Genomic DNA, 20,171 nt, shown 5'->3' on the forward strand with positions numbered 1-20,171 from the left:
GGTGGCCAAGGGCCTCGGGAGAGTGACAGGAGAAATAATCCCTCCTTGGGGTCCTCTCCAGACACCTTTTCTGGCATGAGCTCAGGTGCTTTCACTCATCTCTGTTCCCTGACCTTAAACCAAGAATAACCATTTGCCTGCTTTAAATAGCCATCCGTTTGCTGCTTAATTACCTTCCCATGAGGCAGGAGCTTTCCAAGTTCATCCGTCTCTTCCCGGCCTGCTCACAAACTGGTTTCGGCTGAGTGCTGCAGGACTGCTGCCAGTTTCACTGGGACTTCGTGTAAATAAGGTGTCCAGACATCTATAGTTGAGCACCAGGCATGCTGTAGCCAGGGAAACAGTGACAACAGCTTTCCCTCTAACTCCAGCTGCTGGCTCCTTAAACGTCCTTCTTCACTCTGTGCTGACCTGAAAATGTAAATATTTGCTGTTCCCCTGCACTCTGACCCCTTCCTCTGCCAGCAGAGCTCCCATGTTACCCCCGTGGTTCAGCTGCTCTTGCACAGACTCTGACCCTGGGATTTGGGTATGTTTGAGTGCAAACCCTTCTGCTTATCTGTGATGGTTTTCCTGTAGGGTGGTAATGCCTCCACAAGGATGAACTGTGATCTCACAAAGTCATGTTGAAAAGTGGAGGCAGGCTAATTGGCACCAGTGCAGGAGGCATTGCTATCCCACCACCTCTCTTCCTACCCGGGTGCTGCACAGGCTTTGTAAGGCTGGGCTGGGCTCTGTTTCCCCATCACTGTCCAAGGTGAAGCAGAGTGATGTGGGGAGGGTGCCAGGGCACCAACACACAAGAGAGAGGGCTGGAGGGGAACCCTTGTGCTGCTCTTTGGGGCTCCAGTTGTCACTGACCCCTGCACAGGCAGCGACTCAGGATCCTCTGTGCTGACTTTGGGTTGCTCGCCTGTGTGCAGTCAGGCTTTGGCAGCAGGCTGCTGCACCAGCTGTTTCTGCAAACAGGGCTGCATGTCTTGGGCTCAGCTCATCATCCACCTAAATGTCAGATCAGATCCATATAATCTCATCTGCCTTTTCCCAGATGCAGGGCTCTGATGCTGCCAGGCATTGTTGAAGCCCTTTTTGGAGCTGCACCTATGCACCAGAGAGAGCATGTAGCCCATTCAGCATGCAGGTTACCATCCTGGTAGTGCACATAGGGTGGTTTCTCTGACGTTATTTGGAAGGCTGGGAGCTGAAACAACAGAAGAGCTTGTCTTCCCTGCCTGCTTTAAGTTGCTGAGTGGTGGAAAGCAGCAAGAGAGTCAAATCTCTTGTTGTTTTAGTCCTGTGTTGGCCCCCACAGCATTCAAAAACTTGGTATGAAATGTAAGTTGAGTTATTGGCCTTTATTTGGGTTTACTTGAATGCCTCCATTCATAACCCATGTGCAGTCAGTGGGCTGTACTGTACCCACCTATATTAAATTGCTTCTAGGTGCAGCACTATCTTGAGACAGAGCTATGTCTTGTGGTGTGGCTGCTTAGAAATAATTCTCTGTTGTGCAGGCAGCTCCTGGTCTGCATGATCCCTGATGTGAGCTCTGCTCCCAGTGAGAGAGGGAGCAGTCGCAAATGTTATGCTTGGGTAGGAATGCACCCTTGTTGTTGTGTATCTTGGGGCCTACAGGAAATATGGAAAGGGACTTTTTTTAACAAGGGCCTGTAGGGACAGGACAAGGGGGAATGGCTTTAACCTGCGAGAGGGGAGATTGAGATGAGCAGAAGCTCTTCCCTGTGAGGGTGCTGAGGCACTGGCACAGGGTGCCCAGAGAAGCTGTGGCTGCCCCATCCCTGGCAGTGTTCAAGGCCAGGTTGGACACAGGGGCTTGGAGCAGCTGCTCCAGTGGAAGGGGTCCCTGCCTGTGGCAGGGGTTGGAACTGGATGAGCTTTAAGGTCTCTTCAACCCAAACCGGGCTGAGATTCTATGATCTTAGGAAACCATTCATGAATATTCCTTATGGACCCTGATGCATCTCTTTGGGATTTGCAGTCCCTTGGGGGAACTTCCAAAATTCTTTTGTTTCCCCCTCTTCTTTGTGCTTTAACCTGGACACCCAAGGGTCACTCTCACAGCCCGCCTGGTGGGAGCAGCCTGGTTGTCATTGTTACAAGAGGATTCACCTAACAGATTTGTGGAGCTTTCTTCTGAAAAGGTGAAGAAAGAGCAATAAACCCACCACCCATCCTGCAGCTGGTGTATTCTGAGGGGTCTCTTTACATCAGTGTTGATTACTCACCCAGCAGACTTGATGCAGATGAGATTTCCATGTTGGATATGAGGTTTAATATATAAATATGTAAATGTATTGCCAGGTTCAGTAACAAATCATTTGGCCCCTGTGTTTTCATAAAATGCTGGCCCCATGGGAGCTGAATCCATTTTCTAATGCATGAAATCAGACTGAGAACGTCTATGCTAATTTCCATCCGAGCTAATACAATATTCATTGCAGAGTGTCTTATCTATGATTCTTCTTGATAAGTAAATTCTCGTGTTATGACTCATGGCAATTAGCAAAGCCCCCAAAGGCACTAAAATAACAAATAGTGGCTCGGATGAGAAGGGATGGGGGGAAATAATGGGGTTAGCAGGTGTGAATAAAGTTAAGGACAGTTTCCCAGGTCCGGCTGGTCTGTGTCCCATTCAAAGAGCATGTGTTTGCTAGGGGAGCAGTAACAAGGTTTGCTTCAGAAGACAAGGATGATCCTATGGGATGCTGCTGTGAGCCGGGTCCTCTAACCTCTGGATCTCAGCCAGGGATGTGCAGGAAGGAGGCACAGCAGTGATCCTTGGGAATAGGAGCAGATTGGTTGTGACAGCCTCAGCCTTTGCCAGGCAAGTCCAGAAAGGAAACCAGAGTTTTGTGGCTGGTGAGAGACCTCTGATGCAGGGTAAAAGGTGCAGGGATTGACCTGGCACATGTCATTCACCTCCTAACAGGCTGAAAACCCAGCCCCAAGTTTTCTGATTTGTTACTTACATTTCCTGAACATGCTAAACCCAGAATGAATTACCTTAAGGAGTCTGTTTTCTGAGTCAGTTTTGTATTTGCAGTTGGAGGTTTTAGTGGCTGGGTGCTTTGGTGTGCATGTTTCTGCACACACAATCTGGTAAGGTTGGAATGTTTTGAATAGTGAATGAAGTCCCTGATAGTGGTGGGATCACACGTGCAACAATCTGTGTCTAAACTGAGCCCTTGATTTTCCCAGATCAGCAAAGCTCATTTCAAGTCTGTGCTTTGGTATGCTGCATTGTTCAGGTTAGACAGGCTGTTGAGATGAACCTATGTTCCTAGCCTGTCCCTTGTATATAATGCAGGTCTGGAGAGGATGGAGAAGTAGGTATTTGGGGCAGGGCTGGAAATCTAAATTAGGAAAATGATCCAAATCATGTGTGATGCTGATCAGTGGCTGCTTCTCCTGGCTTCAGTAGTTCTTTGTGCCTTGAAGGGTAGGGCCAGAGTGAGATTTCCCAATTCCTTCTAGTCTGTTTAACCCATCCCTGCCCTAGAGCTATGTTGATACCAGCAGGTAGTGAATAAGCCTTTTTGTGACACAAAATGGTTTTCTTGGCATACCCTTAGCACTTGCAAGCCCAGCCATTGGGCACGTTCTTGTACTGCTGCAGCACCAGCCTGGTGCTCCCAGCCCCAGCGTGCAGTGTCGGTAGGAATGTGAGCAGCTGGAATGAGGGGAATGCGGCCGCTCGCCTGGACCTGCAAGGCAGGCGTGGGACAGACAGATGGCCATGTATTTCCTAGAGAAATGCCTAGAATTCAGAGGGCTTGTGAGTAACCCACTGTTGTACAAACATGGGAGCACTGTGCCAGGAGCCTGGTAGAGGAAAGCATGCTGGATTACCCTGCACAGAGAATGGCTCTGCAGGGTATTTCTGATGAACAAGTTTAAAAGTGAACCTTTAGGTGAGGGTAGGAGGGTTTGAGTTGCCTTGGTTTACTGGTTGTGGCTTGGGGTATGATGCTGGGTAGCAGGCAGGTGAAAAGCAGACAGCACTCACACTGGTCACCTTGTCTCTTGGGGCCTGATCCGAAACTTTCTCCCCTTTTCCTTCCTTGTGGGATGTTTCTTTGTCTCCTTGATGACAGAGGAATGATGTGCTTTCCAGATGAAGTCACTAACATGAGTTGTGGCTGGAAAGCCTGTTAACATGAGACACTTGCCAGTTGGTATCCATCCTTCCCCATTGCCAGCCCAGCCATATTTGATAGGTGACAAGTGCTAAACCTCTGCTGCAAGTGTGTTTGCCTCCCTCATAACGGCTCCTCCTTCATAGTGGGTCTTCCCAGACCCATAGCTTGGGCCAAAATGCTGCTGTTTCCGAAGGGTCAGAACCTCATTGGATGTCCCCAGTGAGCCATGTGGCAAAGTCTGCTGGCATTAATGTGTATGATCCTGCTCCATCTCCACTTGCAGAGACATGGGTATTGGGTATTCCCAGGGGTGATCCATGCTCCTGAGCACTAAATCACCGTGGTTCATGACTCGTGAGATGCATCCTTGTGCTCTGGAAATGACTGGATGATCAGCTCTGGGTGCTAGAGAGGTGGGGGGATTTCATGGAGGAGTCTGTGGCTGCTAAAATACATTGCCTTCCTTCTGGGAAGGAACACACCCTGCTTCCTGGCTGCCATGGCTGTGGAACACCCTGCAAGAAGGTTTGTGTGTGTTCCTGTGAGCCGGGGACCAGGCTCTTCCAGCAGCAGCGACTTCTCGGTGCTGGGGTGGCAGTGTCTGGGGCACCGATGCTCTTCCTTGTGCACAGGAGGCACATTTGGCTAGCACTTGGCACGAGGGAGCTTGCAAGGAGGGTCCCTGCATGGTATGGTGAGTTTGCATCAGGCAGCACCACATGGCAGTGACCCCTGCCCGCACTTGGGCAGGAAAAGGCAGGCAATGCCAGAGCCTGCCTCAGCTTCCTGCTCTGGCTGCTGAATTACAGTGCTCTGCTAGGACAGAAACAGGATCCAGGGACCCTGATTCCTGCTCTGCTGGAGCTGCAGAGAGGCAGCATTGCCTGCTGGGCTCCTGCCAGAGCCAGAGGCAATAGGAAAAGGCCTTTCTCCCCACACCCTGTCGCTGGCCAGTTCATGCTTTGGCTGATCTCACCTTGTTTTCCTTCCTCCACAGGCATCCCGACTCTCATCGTCCTGGACTCCAAGGGGGATGTGATCACGCGGCAGGGGCGGGTGGAGGTGCTGAATGACATCGAGTGCCACGAGTTCCCCTGGCACCCCAAACCCGTGCTGGAGCTGACGGACACCAACGCCGTGCAGCTGAATGAGGGCCCCTGCCTCGTTCTCTTTGTAGGTATGGAGCATTCTGCTTTGAAAGCAGAGCCTGTGCTGGGGGCTGGGCTACCTGCCAGCTCAGCTAGAGGTGGCCATGGGTCTGAGAACCTGCCTCTGGTGGTGACAGTACCCTTAGGAAGGGCTATCAGCCCGTTTCCATCACCAAGAGCAGTGCTGTGTGCTCACATGTCCAGAGAGGCCATGGGGAGAGAGTGGTCCCCATGGAGTTTCCTTCAAGAGGTTCAGGGGTGCTGACAGACCTGGAACCTTGCCTATACTGTAGAAACAGGCTGCTGCAGCTCACAGGGCTCCCATGCAGCAACCTGAGGAGTACTGATTTGCAGTGGAGTGGCCATGTCAAAAATGGTGGCTGTGGAGAGGAGTAGGTGTACAAGAGTACAAGAAATCCACTGTCACAGCCACTGGTGATGGAGATGGGAAAAGCCTTTCCGGACTAGGGACTTCAGTCACATGTAATGTTCTAAAGGAGGCAGAGGAAGCATCTCTGGGAGAGGTTACAGCTCTGTGCTGGAAACCACAGCTCAGGCCTTGAATCCCTGGCTGAGCAGGGCTGTGAAAGCCAGAGGAGCCTCTTTCATACTCTGCTGATCCTTGGTTATTTCCCCTGGGGGCTGTTGGCTGCAGGACAGGGCAGGCTTTTCCCCTAAGTTCCTGTCCCTCTTCCACTGCTATCCCACACATGAAGCTTCCCTGCAGTTGGAGAGAGGCCTAGAGCTCATCCCAAGCACAGCTGGCTTGTTCCACATTGCTTCCCTGCCAGCAGTAGACGGTTAAATCAGGCCGTGGCCGGGATGAGCTGTGCTGCAGGCTGAGCCCCGGGGAATGGCAGAGGGGTTTGCACAGCATTCTGGGGAGCAAGCCGAGGGGTCCTGGGCTGTTGAGGGAGTGTGGCTGTCCCTGGAGCCCTCTATGAAGCTGCAATGGGGGTTAATGAAGAAGTCCCCCTTGCCCTGAGCCCTGCTGGTGTTGTAGAGGGCCCTGGCCCAGGGCAGGGCTCATGTCCCGCTTCCTCACATGCCCTCTGTGAGCAGCACACCCTTCTCTGCAGTGCTGATAACACGGCTCTCGCTCTTTCCCTTCTTCCTTTTCAGATTTCCTTTTGACCCTGATTATTTATTCAGCACAGCCCAGCAAAGGATGTGAGCACAGAGCCAAAAATCCTCTCCTCACATGGGAAGGACCAGTTGGCCACGCTAAGCGCGACTGATTGGGGCCGGCGCTGCAGGCTTCTAGAAAGAGTTATTTTTGTCTTGCTCTGAGCAGAGTTTTTCTATCACCTTGCTGCAAACTGTTCATTGGAAGGGCACAATCCAGTCAGTGGCTATGGCTCTTGCTCAGTATGGCCTTGGTGAAGGCTGCTGGCAATGTGCTGGGGCAGAGATGAAGCTGGTGCTGCACTGGAGCAGGAGAAGGCAGGCTGAGCAAGTGCCAGTTGTGATTAATTCCTGACTGATGTGCATCCTTCCCCAGAGAGGTTAGGGCTAGGTTAGCCAGAGTCTGCAGGACTGCCTGGAGTGCTGCCAGCAGCAGTTGTTCATAGAAGATTCAATCCCTGCAGGCATCCCATAACCGTATGTATTTATCACTGTCATGGATGCAGGACAGACCCTGAAATCCAGTGTGCAGTGTCCCTGACATCTCCTACTTTGCTTGGAGAAGCCAGAGAGGAGGACAGGGATGTATGGAGCAAGGCCAGAGAGTGCTTTGAGCACAGGCATTGCCTGTCTCAGCTGGGGGACTGGACAGGTCACATCAGGTGGTTACATTTCAGACCACGAGAGCTGCATGAGCTGCATGGAGGAGGAGACCAGAGGCCACTCTTCTGCCATCTTCCTTGTGTTTTAAATGCTAAAAGTTGGCCCCAAATTGAAATCGTTTAATCTCGATGCTGCTCAAGGATGCAGTCTCTCCTCTTTCCAGCTCAGTATTTGAACTTCAGTGGCAGCTGGTGTTTGATTGATGTTGCCATCTCTTTCTACTCTACCTCTGTCAAATCAAAGCTGCCTTCACAGTGCTGCTGCAGCAGAGACTTGAGCAGAAAAGCTGCTGAGCAGCGGTCCCAAGGCGGAGGGATGGTGGGTGGCGGGCAGGGGTGGCAGCAGCCTCAGATCAGCGCCTTCGTTTGGTCTTCAAAACATGCCGACTTCTCAAACTGCAAAGCGGCTTCTTTTGTGCCTGTTTGTTCCTGTGCTTCAGCAACAGCACCAGGGAGTGAGCAGGGAAGTATTTGGGCAGCAGGAGCTGCTCTTTTCCCTGTTACATGTCTCCCTGTCTCACATGAAAAGCACATTTCAGCTGCTCCCTAATTGCTACAGAGCTGTGTGGCTTTGAAGTTCGTGCTGCGCATCCGGGCTCCGGTTTCCTGTGTGGTGGTGCTGTGGGATAGAGCTGCCAGCACCCGGCCCGTTTGCATGCGTTTGATCCTAATCTCCTTTTTGCCTTGCCTCTTTTGTTTTGTCTCCCCACCTCTGTGTCCTGCAGATTCAGAGGATGACGGAGAGTCGGATGCGGCAAAACAACTGATTCAACCCATAGCTGAGAAAATCATTGCCAAGTACAAAGCCAAAGAGGAGGAGGCACCATTGCTTTTCTTCGTGGCGGGTGAGGTAAGCAAGAGGAGAGCACAAGGCTGTAAACTGCTGTGTCTTCATACAAGGACTGAGCTGGGTTGGGTATTGCTGTTGCCATTGATCAGGTGGGTAAACTGGGGCATGGAGCTACCGCAGCTAGTCAGGGTCTGTGAGGCAAAACCAGACCTAAGTCCTGACTCAGTCTCCTGCTCTTGTTGCTGAATATTACTTCTGGCAAAGGTGTCCCAGTCCAGCTTTGCTCAGAGGTGGAAAAGCCTGATGGCAGGCAAGGGAGCTGCTGGGGGTGGGCAGAGCAGAGCTGAGGGAGACTGAGAGGGAGCTGTGCTGCCCTTGAACCCTGAGGCTGTGTGAGCAGGGAAGTGAGCTGGGCAGGGGGAGAGCAGCCAGGGTTTGGGTTTCAGCCTGGCCCAGCCTGTGCTGTCCTTCTTGCTCAGGTGTTGCTGCCTGCATTCCCACCCTGGGAAGAGGGCAGGGACTGGTGCTCCAGCCTCTTGCATAAGGGGTGCTTGCAGGAGGCAGCCCCAGTCCCACAGGCTGGGCCTGTTTCTGTGCTGTGTGAATGATGCCAGGCAGGAGCCGTGCAGGGAGCAGGAGGGCAGCACGGGGCTGTGCTTGTCGCAGTACAAGCATCTCAGCTTCAGGCTGTTTCCTGAGCTGGCCGCGCTGTTGGTGGCTGGGATGGTGTTTGGGTCATGTGAGGCTGCAGTGCTCCCAGGCAAGGACATGCCACAGAAAAGAGAAAATAGGAAAATGGGGCTTTATGTCTCCCTTTACCCTGCACAGGCACTTTTGCTGGTCTTGCAAATGAGGAGGGTTTGGTGCAAGGGTCAGAAAAGCTCCCAGCCCCTCCCTGGGCGCTGCTTAGGGCCTGGGCAGGTGGCAACCACTGCAGAGCCGTGCGCCTGCTCCATCCATCCCTCCACACTCACGTCACAGCCGCAGTGTGCCGCAAGCAGGGCCACCCGGAGCCGCCCTGCGCACAAAAGGGTCCCCATCACTGCACCCTGTCCCCTCCCTGCCAGGGAGCCCCAACCACTGCCTCCCACAGTCCCATCAGCCCCTTCTGAGCAGGCATTCCCTCTCCCACCACTGTAACGGGTCTCTGAGCATCCCAGCTCAGCCCCACAGCCCTGAATAAGCCCCTTGTTGGAAAGGCTATTTTGGGAGGGTCTAGGACCTGCCCCCCCTCCCCCAGAGCCTGCAAAGCATTTTCCTCCTGCTCACTGGCTGTAGCTGAAACATTGCTGCTATTCATCCAGCTCCTGACGTCCCTGTGGCAGCCAGGCCGAAGAATGGGGAGCGTCCGGCACGTCCCATTCATCCGTCACCTCAATAGCTGGGAGCACTGGCCCCAGGTCTCTGCCGGCCCCCATGCACAAAAGCAGCCTGGCCATGGATGGAGTAGGCGCCTCCCATTCCTCTCCCAGTGCTGTCTGGGCTGGTTTTGCATTGATTAAAAATGGGTTTTGGTCCCTTACCAGTGATTTAGATAAAGGAAAAGGCAGCGTGAGGCCTCGGCTGGGAGGTGGGAAGGGTGGGGGGTGGCCGAGCACCCCAGTCCCGAGGCAGTGGTCCCAGCCCTGCTCGCCCTTCCCTGCCACGTGGTCCGACTGCGCCAGAAACCTCTGCAATGGAAGGGGAGGTGCGACAGGAGTTACCCTGGCGGCTGCCGTGTGCCGCAGAGCCCCCAGCCGCTCACCGGATTGATTCATTCCCATTATTGCCCTTGGAAAGGGGCTCAGGGAATGAATGCCTTGTTTCGGATGTTATGCATCATGGGCTTGGCTGGGAGCAGGAGATGGATTGCCCCAGTGCCAGCTTTTGCATGGCACAGCCTTGGCAGAGACAAATTCTTACCTTCACCTAGAGGTGCTGTGCCTGGGTAAGGGGAGCTCAGTGTGCTGTTGGCGAGCTCTGTGGCTTCAGTGTGTGCCCTCAGATGCTTGGACCTGCTGGTGGGGTCTCAGCGTTGGCTCAAAGCACAGGCCTGTCCCATTCACATGTTCTGGTTTGCTCCATGCACATGGGTCTGTTCGGCATCTGCCCCGTGTGAGCAGCAGGGCTCTGGCTGTGCTGGCAGGGGCTGGCCAGACCCCACACTGAGCACTTGTCCCCAGCTCTGGAGCTGTGGATGCTGAAATCAATCCTGCCCCAGAAGCTCCATAGTAGCCTCGGGCAGTGGGTCAGTCTGTGCGTGCTGGGAGCTGTGCCCTGCACAGGGAGGGTTGGAGAAATGCCTGGTCCCATCCCAATCTGGGATCAATCAGCCCAGTTTGGGTTTGATGCAATGTGCAGGCAGCAAGGTGGGTGCTGTGCTCATGGTACTGCAGTGTTGGTGTTGGGAAGATAACCTGTGGGCTGGACCATGGTGTGGAAGCAGTAAACTGCTCCTGGTGTTCTGCCTCTGCTGATGATTTCTCTCTCCCTCTTGTTTTGGCCTCCAGGATGACATGACCGATTCCCTGCGGGATTACACCAACCTGCCCGAAGCTGCACCGCTGCTCACCATCCTGGACATGTCGGCCCGAGCCAAGTATGTGATGGATGTGGAGGAGATCACACCTGAAATCGTGGAAGCCTTTGTCAGCGATTTTCTAGCAGACAAGCTAAAACCTGAGCCCATCTAAGGCGGCTTCTGTGCCAAAAGACATTATTTAAAACTAGGTCTCTTCCGCCGCTTGTGGATTCTCCAGCGTGTCCTCACGCCTGACCCAGTATCCAACCTTCTTGTGGTGCCTTGTTTTACGCAGTGAATCCTTCTCCTAAGCAAACTCCTTGAGATGCACTTTCAGCAGGGAGTTGTTGGCGTTCGGAGACTTGCTTGTGCTTCATGGTGATATATTCTCTAATAACCAGGCCAGAACTGTTATTGTTATTTTATACATGGCACTAGCTAGCAGGCAAATCTTTTTGCATGGTGTTCTTCCCAACGTATGCATCAGGCAGTGGATGGGGTTCTTGGGGCTCTTTTCTTGTCCTTCTCCCCCTTCTTTCCTTTCCTATCACCCCTGCTGACCCAGTGACTTCAAGGAAGCAATAAGGAAACTGTCCCCTTTGCCCCTGGCCCGTCCTTTCCCATGCAAGTGCCCTGACGAGGCGAAGACAAAGTCTTAACTGCTGACAACCTCTGAAAGACCATGGCACAGCCGAGCTCTTCCTCCTGGGGGATGAGACCTTTCCTAGTGGATTTCCCACCTCCCACCCCAAGCACCAACAGCCTTAGGTGGCACTGGCTGTGCGTGTCAGGGTCCACCTGCCTGCAATGGGTGTTACTCCATCCCTCCCTTTCTGAGCCAGGAGGAGGACCACCACCGGGCTGCCCTCCCTTCTCTAGTCTCTCCCTTGTGCTCTCCCCATCCCCTTGTCGTCCCTTTCTCTTGTATGAATTGTCTTTTCCCCTCTATGTTAGTTGATTGAGCTGTTTTCTGTAGGTGTGTCCCAAACTCAATGGTGCTGTTGTTTAAAAAAGTAACCAAAAAAAACCCCCAACAAAATCCCTCCCTTAACCCAAGCAGCACAGCCAAGCCCCCAAAGTGACATTGTAAAAACTGTACATGGTGATTGGAACTTTGTAATAAAACTGTTACAACAGCCTTGTCCCCAGAGGTGTCGATTGCCAAGTCCTGTTGTCAGGGAGAGGGACCCAGCGATGGCTGTGATGGTTCCTGCAGCGTCCCCAGGAGGGCAGCATCCCGGAGGTGTGTGGTGAACAGCTGGTGTTGTGCAAGTCAGTGCTTTTCCCTTCCAGCTCATCAGTCAGCAGGGGCAGGATCACAGCCTCTCCCCTTCTATTGCTGCTACAGCAACCCACTTGGGCAGGAGCTGAGGAAAGCCACCAGCTCAGTGAGGTAGGAACCATGTAAATCCTCCCTGTTCTGCACCTTGCAGAGGTTCCCGTGTGTGGCAGTAATTGACTGACTGGTGAGTGCTTGGAGGAGCAGCCATGCTGCCTGGCCCACTGGTTCCTGAGACAGATGGGGCAGAAGGGACTGGAAAGGGCTTTGTGTGGCTGGGGCAGGAGGTGGTCAGGCTGCATTAGGAAGCTGCAGCTTGCTGCACCTTCCTGGGCACTGGGCTGCAATACTTACCTGCCACAACTTAACCCTAAATTACCCCTAAGTTAATTCATATTTCCTTTCCTGGAGATTTTTGAGGGGCTGGTGCTAAGTAGCTGGTTGAGCAGCTGGCATGTTTAACTGCCCAGCAAGCCAGATAGAAGTCAGTGCTGTCACAGTAGCTGTCCGTCAACATGGAACTTGCCAGCAGTGCAGAGAGCATGGTACAACATGGAGGCCTCCAGCATGACTGGGGTTGCACAGCACATCCCAGATCCATGGAAGTGGGTTGTTATAAGCAGAGTTGTTGCCCTTGGGGGGGCACAGTCAGGCTTTGGGGTCTCCTTTCCCTGTAACCAGTCCTTCTTCCCTGAGGGACAGCAACTGAGTAGCAGTGCCTGCACCTCCTTTTCCACCTTTCCCCTCCCTCATTCCTTATTCATCCATGCTGAGGCCCAGCTCCTGGAGCACAGACACCCCACCGTGCAGCCAGCCTGGCATACAGCAGGCACCCTTGGCAGGGCTGGTGTGCCGCTCTTATCACTTGTTAGAACTCAGGGTGAGCGTCAGCCAGAGCCATTCAGGTGGCTGTGATTTGGCCTTTCTGACTCCAAACCCACCAGCCAGGCCACACAGCACAGGAAGGACACGGGCTATCACCAGCAGCCTGACAGGGCCAGCACAAATGCCGCTTCGGCAGCTGAGCCCTGACCCTGCAGTGAGGTACCTGAGGCCTCGGATCTGCTGGATGGGACAAGCCAGGAGCTGGCTGCTGCAAGGCGAGAGTTCCTGCCGGCCTTTCCTTTCTCACTAGCATCCCCGTGCGGCCGCAGCTCCCGCAGGCTCGCCCTGAAGTCTGACACTCAGCCAGGCGCAGCTCCAGCACTGCCAGAGCTGTTCAACACTCGTTTACTGCAAAACAAACAGCCCGAGCTGCTCTTTTATTGACTCTACAGCGCACCAAAGGGAAGGGAAGCCTCTTCAGCACCCAAACCTCAGTTCAGCCCACTACAGGGAACTTCTGCCTTTCATCTTCCTGCTTGTGCCTCTGCAGGAGCTGTCTCTTTCCCTCAAACAGCACAATGGCAGCAGCAATAGCAGAGTTCAAGCTGTCCACGCCTGGCACCACAGGAATGACCAGTCTCTTCCCACCCGTGCTGGCTGCGAGGTGAAGTGCGTCAGGACTCAGACCATGGGTCTCTCCACCGATCACCACTGCCACTGGAGTCTGTGTCCAGCTCTCATAGTAGTACTGTGCAGGCAGCTCTGGGATGCAGACACCCTCCTCTCCCTCTTCATCCTCATGCTCAGGAGCAGCTTTGGGTTTGGATTTGACAGGAGCCTTCAGGCTGTCAGGAGCAGAGCCAGTCCCACCAGCTTCTCTCGGGTCTTTGTTGTCAGCCACGCAGACCTGGGTGCCAGCAGGAAGGTTGCTGGGAACAGATTCCCAGTCCAGGTTGGCGATGATGGGCAGTCGGAAGTGAGCGCCCATGCCTGCCCGGAGCACCTTTGGCTCCCAGGGATCCACACAGCCTGAGATGGAAGCAGAGCAAATGGTGACACTGAATCCCACAAAGATCAGACTCAGCTTCCCACAGCATATCCTCCCTGTGCCAGGCACTACTTACAAACCCTTGGGAGCAACATCTTCAAGCATCTCTAATTCCCTGCCATACCCCCCAAATTACTCAAACTGCATTTTCTTTCCCCAGGGAAAGGCTCTTACCTTCGGTGAGCAGCACTTTCTCACAGCCTGCTCCTGCTGCAGATCTCAGAATAGTCCCCAGGTTTCCTGGATCTCGGATATTGTCACAGATGAGGAGCAGTGGCAAGGAGCTGGTCAGCTGAGCAGCAGGGTAGGACATCTTGGTATGGTCAGGCTTGGAAAAGATCCCTGAGGGGACAAAGTGGTGACAGGCTTCTGGCTAACCCATCCCAAGGAGAGGGCTGTCTCTGGCTTAGTTGCCCCAAATCCCACTAAGGATGTGCTGGAAGAAGCAGGAGGAAAAGCATGGCTTAAATTTGGGAAGTTTGACACTTTGGAAGGAGAACTATTTCCCAGAGGAGTTAAAGCAACATGCCATTAAAACGAGTGGTAGCACCTTCAGTGCATTCTAGGAAAGGGAATTCTCCCAAATGATATCCCTCTGGACAGACTGCCAGAACATCCAGGGGAAGGTTGTGAAGGCAGAGTTATTATCCACTTAAATAAGTTTCCCTTTCAGCAGTGTTGTGACCGTTTTCAAAGCAACTTACCTATAAGCCCCTGAGGAGTTACAAGGTCAGACCAACTCTTAATGTCTTCAAATTTCACCTTAACTAAGCTGGCTTGCTTCAGCTTGGCCTCGGGCAGCTCCTTCAGGTGCGCCACGGTGCTGAAGAAGAGGGTTTGCGGCACAGCTCCTGCCTCCAGGGCGTCCTTGATCAGCCTGTGCCCCTCCAGCAGAACCTTCCCGTGGTGATCCCGGAACTTCTTGGACTTGGTGATAGTCACCACTTTCCTATGGAGAAGTTAACGACAGGAAAGTGCTGCTGACGCCGGGGAGAGCTCCGCTCCACAGCCCCGGGCACCGGCAGCCCCGAACCCCCCCCGCTGCTGCCCGCGGGCCGCGCCTCACCCCAGTCTCCGGTCACCGGGCTCCGCCTTCTCGTACCACAGCCCCGGCCCGGCCGAGCTCCGCTCCACCGCTGGGGGCGGCGGCGGAGGCTTCTGGGGGCTCGGCTGCTTCCCCCCCGCCGCTCCGCTCTCCTCGTGCGGCCGCAGCACCCGCACCGGGCTCCTCCGCAGCGCCCGCACCCCGCGCCGCCCCACGGCAGCCGCGTCCCGGTGCCCCCCGGGCCTCAGCAGCGGCCGGCACAGCCCCGGCGACAGCCGCCCCAGCGCCGCCATCTTGTGCGTCAGAGCCGCGCGACGGGCGCCCGCGGAGTGACGTCACCACCATGGGGTGCCGGCGGGCGCTGCACTTCGTGTTCAAAGTGGGCGACCGGCCCCGGAGCGCGCGGTTCTACCGGGAGCTGCTGGGCATGAGCGTGAGTGCGGCAGCGGGGAGCGGGTGAGGCCGGTGTGACACAGAGCAGCGGCCATGAGGGGAGCGGGTGAGGCCGGTGTGACACAGAGCAGCGGCTCTGAGGGGAGCGGGTGAGGCCGGTGTCACACAGAGCAGCGGCTCTGAGGGGAGCGGGTGAGGCCGGTGTGACACAGAGCAGCGGCTCTGAGGGGAGCAGGGGTCGGTGTGACACAGAGCAGTGGCCATGAGGGGAGCGGGGGTCGGTGTGACACAGAGCAGCGGTCCTGAGGGGAGCGGGGGTCGGTGTCACCCACAGCAGCGGCCCTGAGGGCAGGGGGGTCGGTGTCACCCAGAGCAGCGGCCCTGAGGGCAGGGGGGTCGGTGTCACCCAGAGCAGCAGTCCTGAGGGGAGCGGGGGTCGGTGTCACCCAGAGTAGCGGCTCTGAGGGGAGCGGGGGTCGGTGTCACACAGAGCAGCGGCTCTGAGGGGAGCGGGGGTCGGTGTCACCCACAGCAGCGGCCCTGAGGCCGCGGGGGGTCGATATCACCCAGAGCAGCGGCCCTGAGGGGAGCGGGGGTCGGTGTCACACAGAGCAGCGGCCCTGAGGCCACGGGGGGTCGATGTCACCCGCAGCACCGGTCCTGAGGGGAGGGGGGTCGGTGTCACCCACAGCAGCGGCCCTGAGGGCAGGGGCGGTCGCTGTCACACAGAGCAGCGGCCCCGAGGGCAGGGGGGTCGGTGTCACCCACAACAGCGGCCCTGAGGGGAGCGGGGGTCGGTGTCACCCAGAGCAGCGGTCCTGAGGGCAGGGCGGAGGGTTCAGCCGGTCGCACCCCCCCTTCGTACCCGCTGAGCCCCGGGAGTGCGGCCCCCGGCTCCTCCGGCCCTCGCCCTCTGTTTCTCGGGGCCGCCACTTCTGCCAGGTGACACCCGTGAAGTGAAAGAGTGGGGAGGGAAGCGACGTGTCCGCGCTGAGCTTTTCCTCGCCTAATCCGGCAGGTGCTGAGGCATGAGGAGTTCGAGGAGGGCTGCAAAGCCAGCTGCAACGGGTGAGTGCCTGCAGCCCCTTCCCGGCCCCTTGCTGCCCATAGAAGACCTGCTGTGGATCGTTTCATCTGTTAAACAGGGGCTTTGTTGGGTTGTTGTGGGTTTCTTTACGTACAAGGATGTTGGAGAGGGACTGTTCATCAGGGGCTGTAGCAATCGGACAAGGGGTGATGGGTTTAAACAAAGGAAGTTCAGGTTAGATATAAGACAGAAGCTGTTCCCTGTGAGGGTGCTGAGGCGCTGGCACAGGGTGCCCAGAGGAGCTGTGGCTGCCCCATCCCTGGCAGTGCTCAAGGCCAGGTTGGACACAGGGGCTTGGAGCAGCTGCTCCAGTGGAAGGGGTCGCTGCCTGTGGCAGGGGTTGGGACTGGATGAGCTTTAAGGTCCCTTCCAACCCAAACCATTCTGTGGTTCTATGATTTTACTCCCCATAGGATCATAGCACAATGAAAAAAATCTTACAGCCTGGTGTCTAACTGCTTACTTAATGAGAAAGCGCTGGTATAATTCCAGTTAATGAGCAGCTTGTGCTCTTAAAATATGAGCTGTTTGAAAGGAGGTAGAATTGCTTTTGTTGTATGGTCATGAACTACAGCCAGAGGCCAAAGGTATTGACTGGGAGGTGCCTGTCTGCTGTGTATTGAGCTGGGAGTAGAACTCTTCACAGGTATCAGCTCCTATTTGGTGGGAGGCTACTGAGTTCCTGTACCATTTGATTACCTGAGAAGTGCAGTTCTTCCTTGAAACACTAGTACTTCAGTTCTTGAGGTTTATTTCCAACACTCATGATAATTAAATATGGATGTTCCAGCCCTTATGATGGAAAATGGAGCAAAACAATGGTGGGCTACGGGCCAGAAGATGACCACTTTGTTGCAGAATTGACTTACAATTATGGAATTGGAGAATATCGCCTGGGCAATGACTTTCTGGTGAGTACCACACTTAGCAGCAAGACCTTTCTTATAAACATTTTACTTTTGGAGTTAGGAGTCTGTTCGACATATAGATTATACCGGAAACTAGAACAAGTATGTGCTCATTTAGGATCCAGGAAGTGCTTCCTTAAGCTCCCCCTCTTAGCTGCTGTGTGTGTAGGACTGCTGGTATTTGCTGCCAACACAGAATGGTTAGCTAAGCAGAATCTTGCTGTAGGAAAACACTCTTTTATTTATTATGAGTTATTTCTTCATTATTTACTTGCTGACAGCCAACAAAGATCTCATGTTTCATGTATGAATATATGTAATGTGTTTGCTCATCATTTCCCCATAACGAATTATTATTCCTCCTCCAGCCTGTGGGGTGCCAGGGCATGGCCACTTGGAGCCATGGATGTCTGCCTAACCTGGCATAACAGTTAGGATCTCGATTTTCTGCTTCTGTACAATGTGTTGAGTCAGAGTTTTAAATTCCTTTTGCTTTTCATTTCCATTTGATGGGAAAGAAAGGCAAATGGATGCATTCCAAATATAATTGGATGTAGAATAAGGTTAAGTGTATTTTCAAGGAGCAAAATATTTGGCTCTCAGGAGATTGTAGGGTCCATCTGTTATAAAAAGTGTATTTTCCAGTTTGTTTCTAGTCATTTGTAGAGGCTGATTGTTAAAACACAGGATTTGGTCAGCATCCGCTCTGTGAATTTTGTGTTCTGTTCTCACCAGGGCATAACCCTTGCGTCCAGCCAGGCTGTGAGCAATGCTAAGAAGATGGGGTGGCCCATCAGAGAAGTCACCACTGGTGTTTTTGAAACTGAAGCTCCAGGGGGATACAAGTTCTACCTAGAAGATAAGGAACAGCTCAAGAAAGGTGAAACGTGGACACTTGCTCTTTCTTGTGTTCGAGAGATTTATGAGTGGGCTATTAAACTGGGCTGCTCATTTGTGCTGACAGTGTTTTACAAAGCAGACATGCTTTTGTTCTCTCTACCTTACTTCTGAAGAATGTAAAAGTGTGCTTTTAAAACACGATATATTTGTAACCAATTTTAAATTACTCCATTCTTCAAGATCCTGTGATGAAGGTGACCTTGGGTGTCTCCAATCTCCAGAAGTCTGTTAATTACTGGTCTAATTTGCTCGAGATGAAAATCTATGAAAAGGATGAGGAAAAGCAAAGGGCTTTGCTGGGTTATGCAGATAACCAGGTCAGTCCTTGGAAAACTTTCCACTTCTGATCTTTAACAGTTACATCTCATCAGAGAAACCTCTCAACCTTTTACTTCGTGAGAAGAAAGTCTTAAAGGTGAAAAAAGGTTTTAATTAAAGCAACTGTGCACTTAATTCTGTGTACTTTAATTAAAGCTTGTGTATGCTCAACGGCATTTTTTAAGTAAAAAAAAAGCTGTGGTTTGGTATTTCTGTCTTGTTGGGAAATATGTGTATGGGTGATTTTGAAACCATCCACATGACTGAAGAGCTGGAGTGAATGTAGCGTGGAGAGCAGTGCCCTTGCAAGTCAGGTTTGCTTTTTCCCTCTGTCAGTGTAAGCTGGAGCTGAAGGCTGTTGGAGGAGCGGTGGATCACGGGACAGCGTTTGGGCGCATCGCCTTCTCCTGTGCAAAGGAAGAGGTAACAACCACATTTCTCTCCCCACCTTGAATTGCTCAGAGTTGGATGGTGGCAAGTGAGTTTCTAGTGTTGGCCAATATCTCAGTTGTGAATGAAATAATACTGGGCAGATATTTATGTTCTTCACAGTGGGAATGCAGTGGAACTATAGGTAATGGGGAGCTGTAAATGGGAACAGTCTGAATACATCTGATCTTTACCTGACTAGGGCTGACTTTTGTTTGTTTTCTGTTCAAGTTGCCGAAGATTGAAGCACTGATGAAAAAGGAGAATCAGAAAATTCTAACACCTCTGGTCAGCTTGGACACACCTGGCAAAGCCACAGTGCAAGTGGTTATTTTGGCCGATCCTGTGAGTAGTATTGGAAATAGCAGTTGAATTAGATTTGAATTTCTTCCTGTCATTTATCTAACTTACCTGCTCTTGCATTTGGTTTAGGATGGCCACGAGATTTGCTTTGTGGGAGATGAAGCATTTAGAGATCTATCCAAGGTGGACCCTAACGGTGCCAAGCTGTTGGATGATGTAAGTAATGCTGTCTGTGCATACTTTTGCCTCCTGATCTGTAGGATCTAGTTTTCATTCCATGTGGGGTTTTTCTGAGAAGCTAATCATAATCTTGCTAAGGAAAACAAATCGGTTTTGAAACTTCACTTTCAAAACTCCTGGATAGAGTTTTCCAGCCTCACTCTTGGGGTAGCCAGGTGGTGTTGTGTCACCAATACTTCCGTGTAAGTTACTGCAGGGAATGATGAGCTACCATAATGTCAGTGCAGCTCCATGTCCCCCCACAGCAGAGGGGCTCTGCTACGGAGTGTGAGCTCTGTGAGAAGGCTGTGTTTAAACTGTCCTGGCTTGCTCATTTTACCAGCTCATGTGGTTGATTTTCAGTGTCTGTTTTCCTTACTAGCAGCTTTCCTTCTGTCTAGAAAGTGGTCAGTCTGGGGTGTGGGGCAGGCTGGTGAGTGTGAGCAGCAGCTCAGCCCTGGTTCTGAACATGTAAACACTCCTCCACACAGGCCATGGCGTTGGACAACAGTGACAAGTGGTTTGCTGCGCACAATATGAAGAAGGCTGCTGCTTAGCTGGAGGAGAGGCTGGACTGCTCCTTCCTGCTGTGGTTTTCATCAAAGAGAAATACGCCAATCCCATGTACCACGTTGCATTACCCCTTCCAGTAAGGGGGTGCCTTTGTGTCCCACACTGGTTGATTTGTTTGATTTAAGCTTTTGTCTTTTCCTGCTGCTCTCTCAAGCATGTTTATCCTTCAGAATAGTCAGGCTGCACAGCAGGGAGAAGGTTGAGCCCATGGCTTCCAAAACAGGTCCTCCATTCATAGGGAAGCCTCACACTTCTGTGTTGTTATACTTGAAAAAGAGAGTGCTTGACTGATTACAGTACCAGATTCTCTAATTAACTGGCTTTAGTTGTCCTGGATTTGCTGCTTAGAGAAAGGATTTTTCAGGAGGCTGTGGGTGTCGCAGCTACCCTGCTTTGGTAGTGAAGTGTGGGGCTGAAGGGAAGGGCTGGGTACAGGGAACTGGAGCAGTTCAGCTGTCG

At 53.0% G+C, this 20,171-nt stretch overlaps 3 protein-coding genes across 3 annotated transcripts in view; 2 read left to right on the forward strand and 1 right to left on the reverse strand.

Annotated features, from left to right (window-relative positions):
• NXN (nucleoredoxin) overlaps positions 1-11,521 on the forward strand; it is a 50,995-nt gene extending 39,474 nt beyond the window's left edge. Inside the window, exons 6-8 of the mRNA XM_034068826.1 lie at positions 5,158-5,337; positions 7,821-7,945; positions 10,375-11,521. Coding sequence (XP_033924717.1) covers positions 5,158-5,337; positions 7,821-7,945; positions 10,375-10,557 — 488 coding nt within the window. The 3' untranslated portion in view covers positions 10,558-11,521. The remainder of the gene's footprint in view (positions 1-5,157; positions 5,338-7,820; positions 7,946-10,374) is intronic.
• A 1,392-nt stretch (positions 11,522-12,913) lies between these two features.
• On the reverse strand, positions 12,914-14,875 carry MRM3 (mitochondrial rRNA methyltransferase 3). Its single transcript, XM_034068753.1, has 4 exons — positions 14,604-14,875; positions 14,242-14,486; positions 13,712-13,879; positions 12,914-13,518 (listed from the first exon to the last, which is right to left on the reverse strand). Exons 1-4 carry the CDS (start codon positions 14,873-14,875, stop codon positions 12,986-12,988), a joined length of 1,218 nt encoding a protein of 405 aa, XP_033924644.1. The 3' UTR covers positions 12,914-12,985.
• A 2-nt stretch (positions 14,876-14,877) lies between these two features.
• GLOD4 (glyoxalase domain containing 4) lies at positions 14,878-20,028 on the forward strand. The gene is made up of 9 exons (XM_034068754.1): positions 14,878-15,015; positions 15,994-16,043; positions 16,853-16,973; positions 17,706-17,850; positions 18,051-18,187; positions 18,525-18,611; positions 18,849-18,962; positions 19,050-19,136; positions 19,631-20,028. The coding sequence occupies exons 1-9, from the start codon at positions 14,926-14,928 to the stop codon at positions 19,694-19,696; spliced, it is 897 nt and encodes a 298-aa protein (XP_033924645.1). The 5' UTR covers positions 14,878-14,925; the 3' UTR covers positions 19,697-20,028.
• The last annotated feature ends 143 nt before the right edge of the window (positions 20,029-20,171 follow it).

This window comes from Melopsittacus undulatus, chromosome 13, assembly GCF_012275295.1.
Source record: "Melopsittacus undulatus isolate bMelUnd1 chromosome 13, bMelUnd1.mat.Z, whole genome shotgun sequence".
Classification (NCBI taxonomy): Eukaryota; Metazoa; Chordata; class Aves; order Psittaciformes; family Psittaculidae; genus Melopsittacus; species Melopsittacus undulatus.

Bases quoted from the DNA above. Each gene is read 5' to 3' on its own strand.
- GLOD4 (XM_034068754.1), top strand. From the start codon at position 14,926: ATGGGGTGCCGGCGGGCGCTGCACTTCGTGTTCAAAGTGGGCGACCGG. The intron at 16,044-16,852 runs GTGAGTGCCTGC...TGGATGTTCCAG, and splicing joins TGCAAAGCCAGCTGCAACGG to CCCTTATGATGGAAAATGGA. The intron at 18,963-19,049 runs GTGAGTAGTATT...CATTTGGTTTAG, and splicing joins TGGTTATTTTGGCCGATCCT to GATGGCCACGAGATTTGCTT.
- MRM3 (XM_034068753.1), bottom strand. From the start codon at position 14,875: ATGGCGGCGCTGGGGCGGCTGTCGCCGGGGCTGTGCCGGCCGCTGCTG. The intron at 14,487-14,603 runs GTGAGGCGCGGC...ACTTCTCCATAG, and splicing joins CCCGGTGACCGGAGACTGGG to GAAAGTGGTGACTATCACCA. The intron at 13,519-13,711 runs GTAAGAGCCTTT...CTTCCATCTCAG, and splicing joins GAAAGTGCTGCTCACCGAAG to GCTGTGTGGATCCCTGGGAG.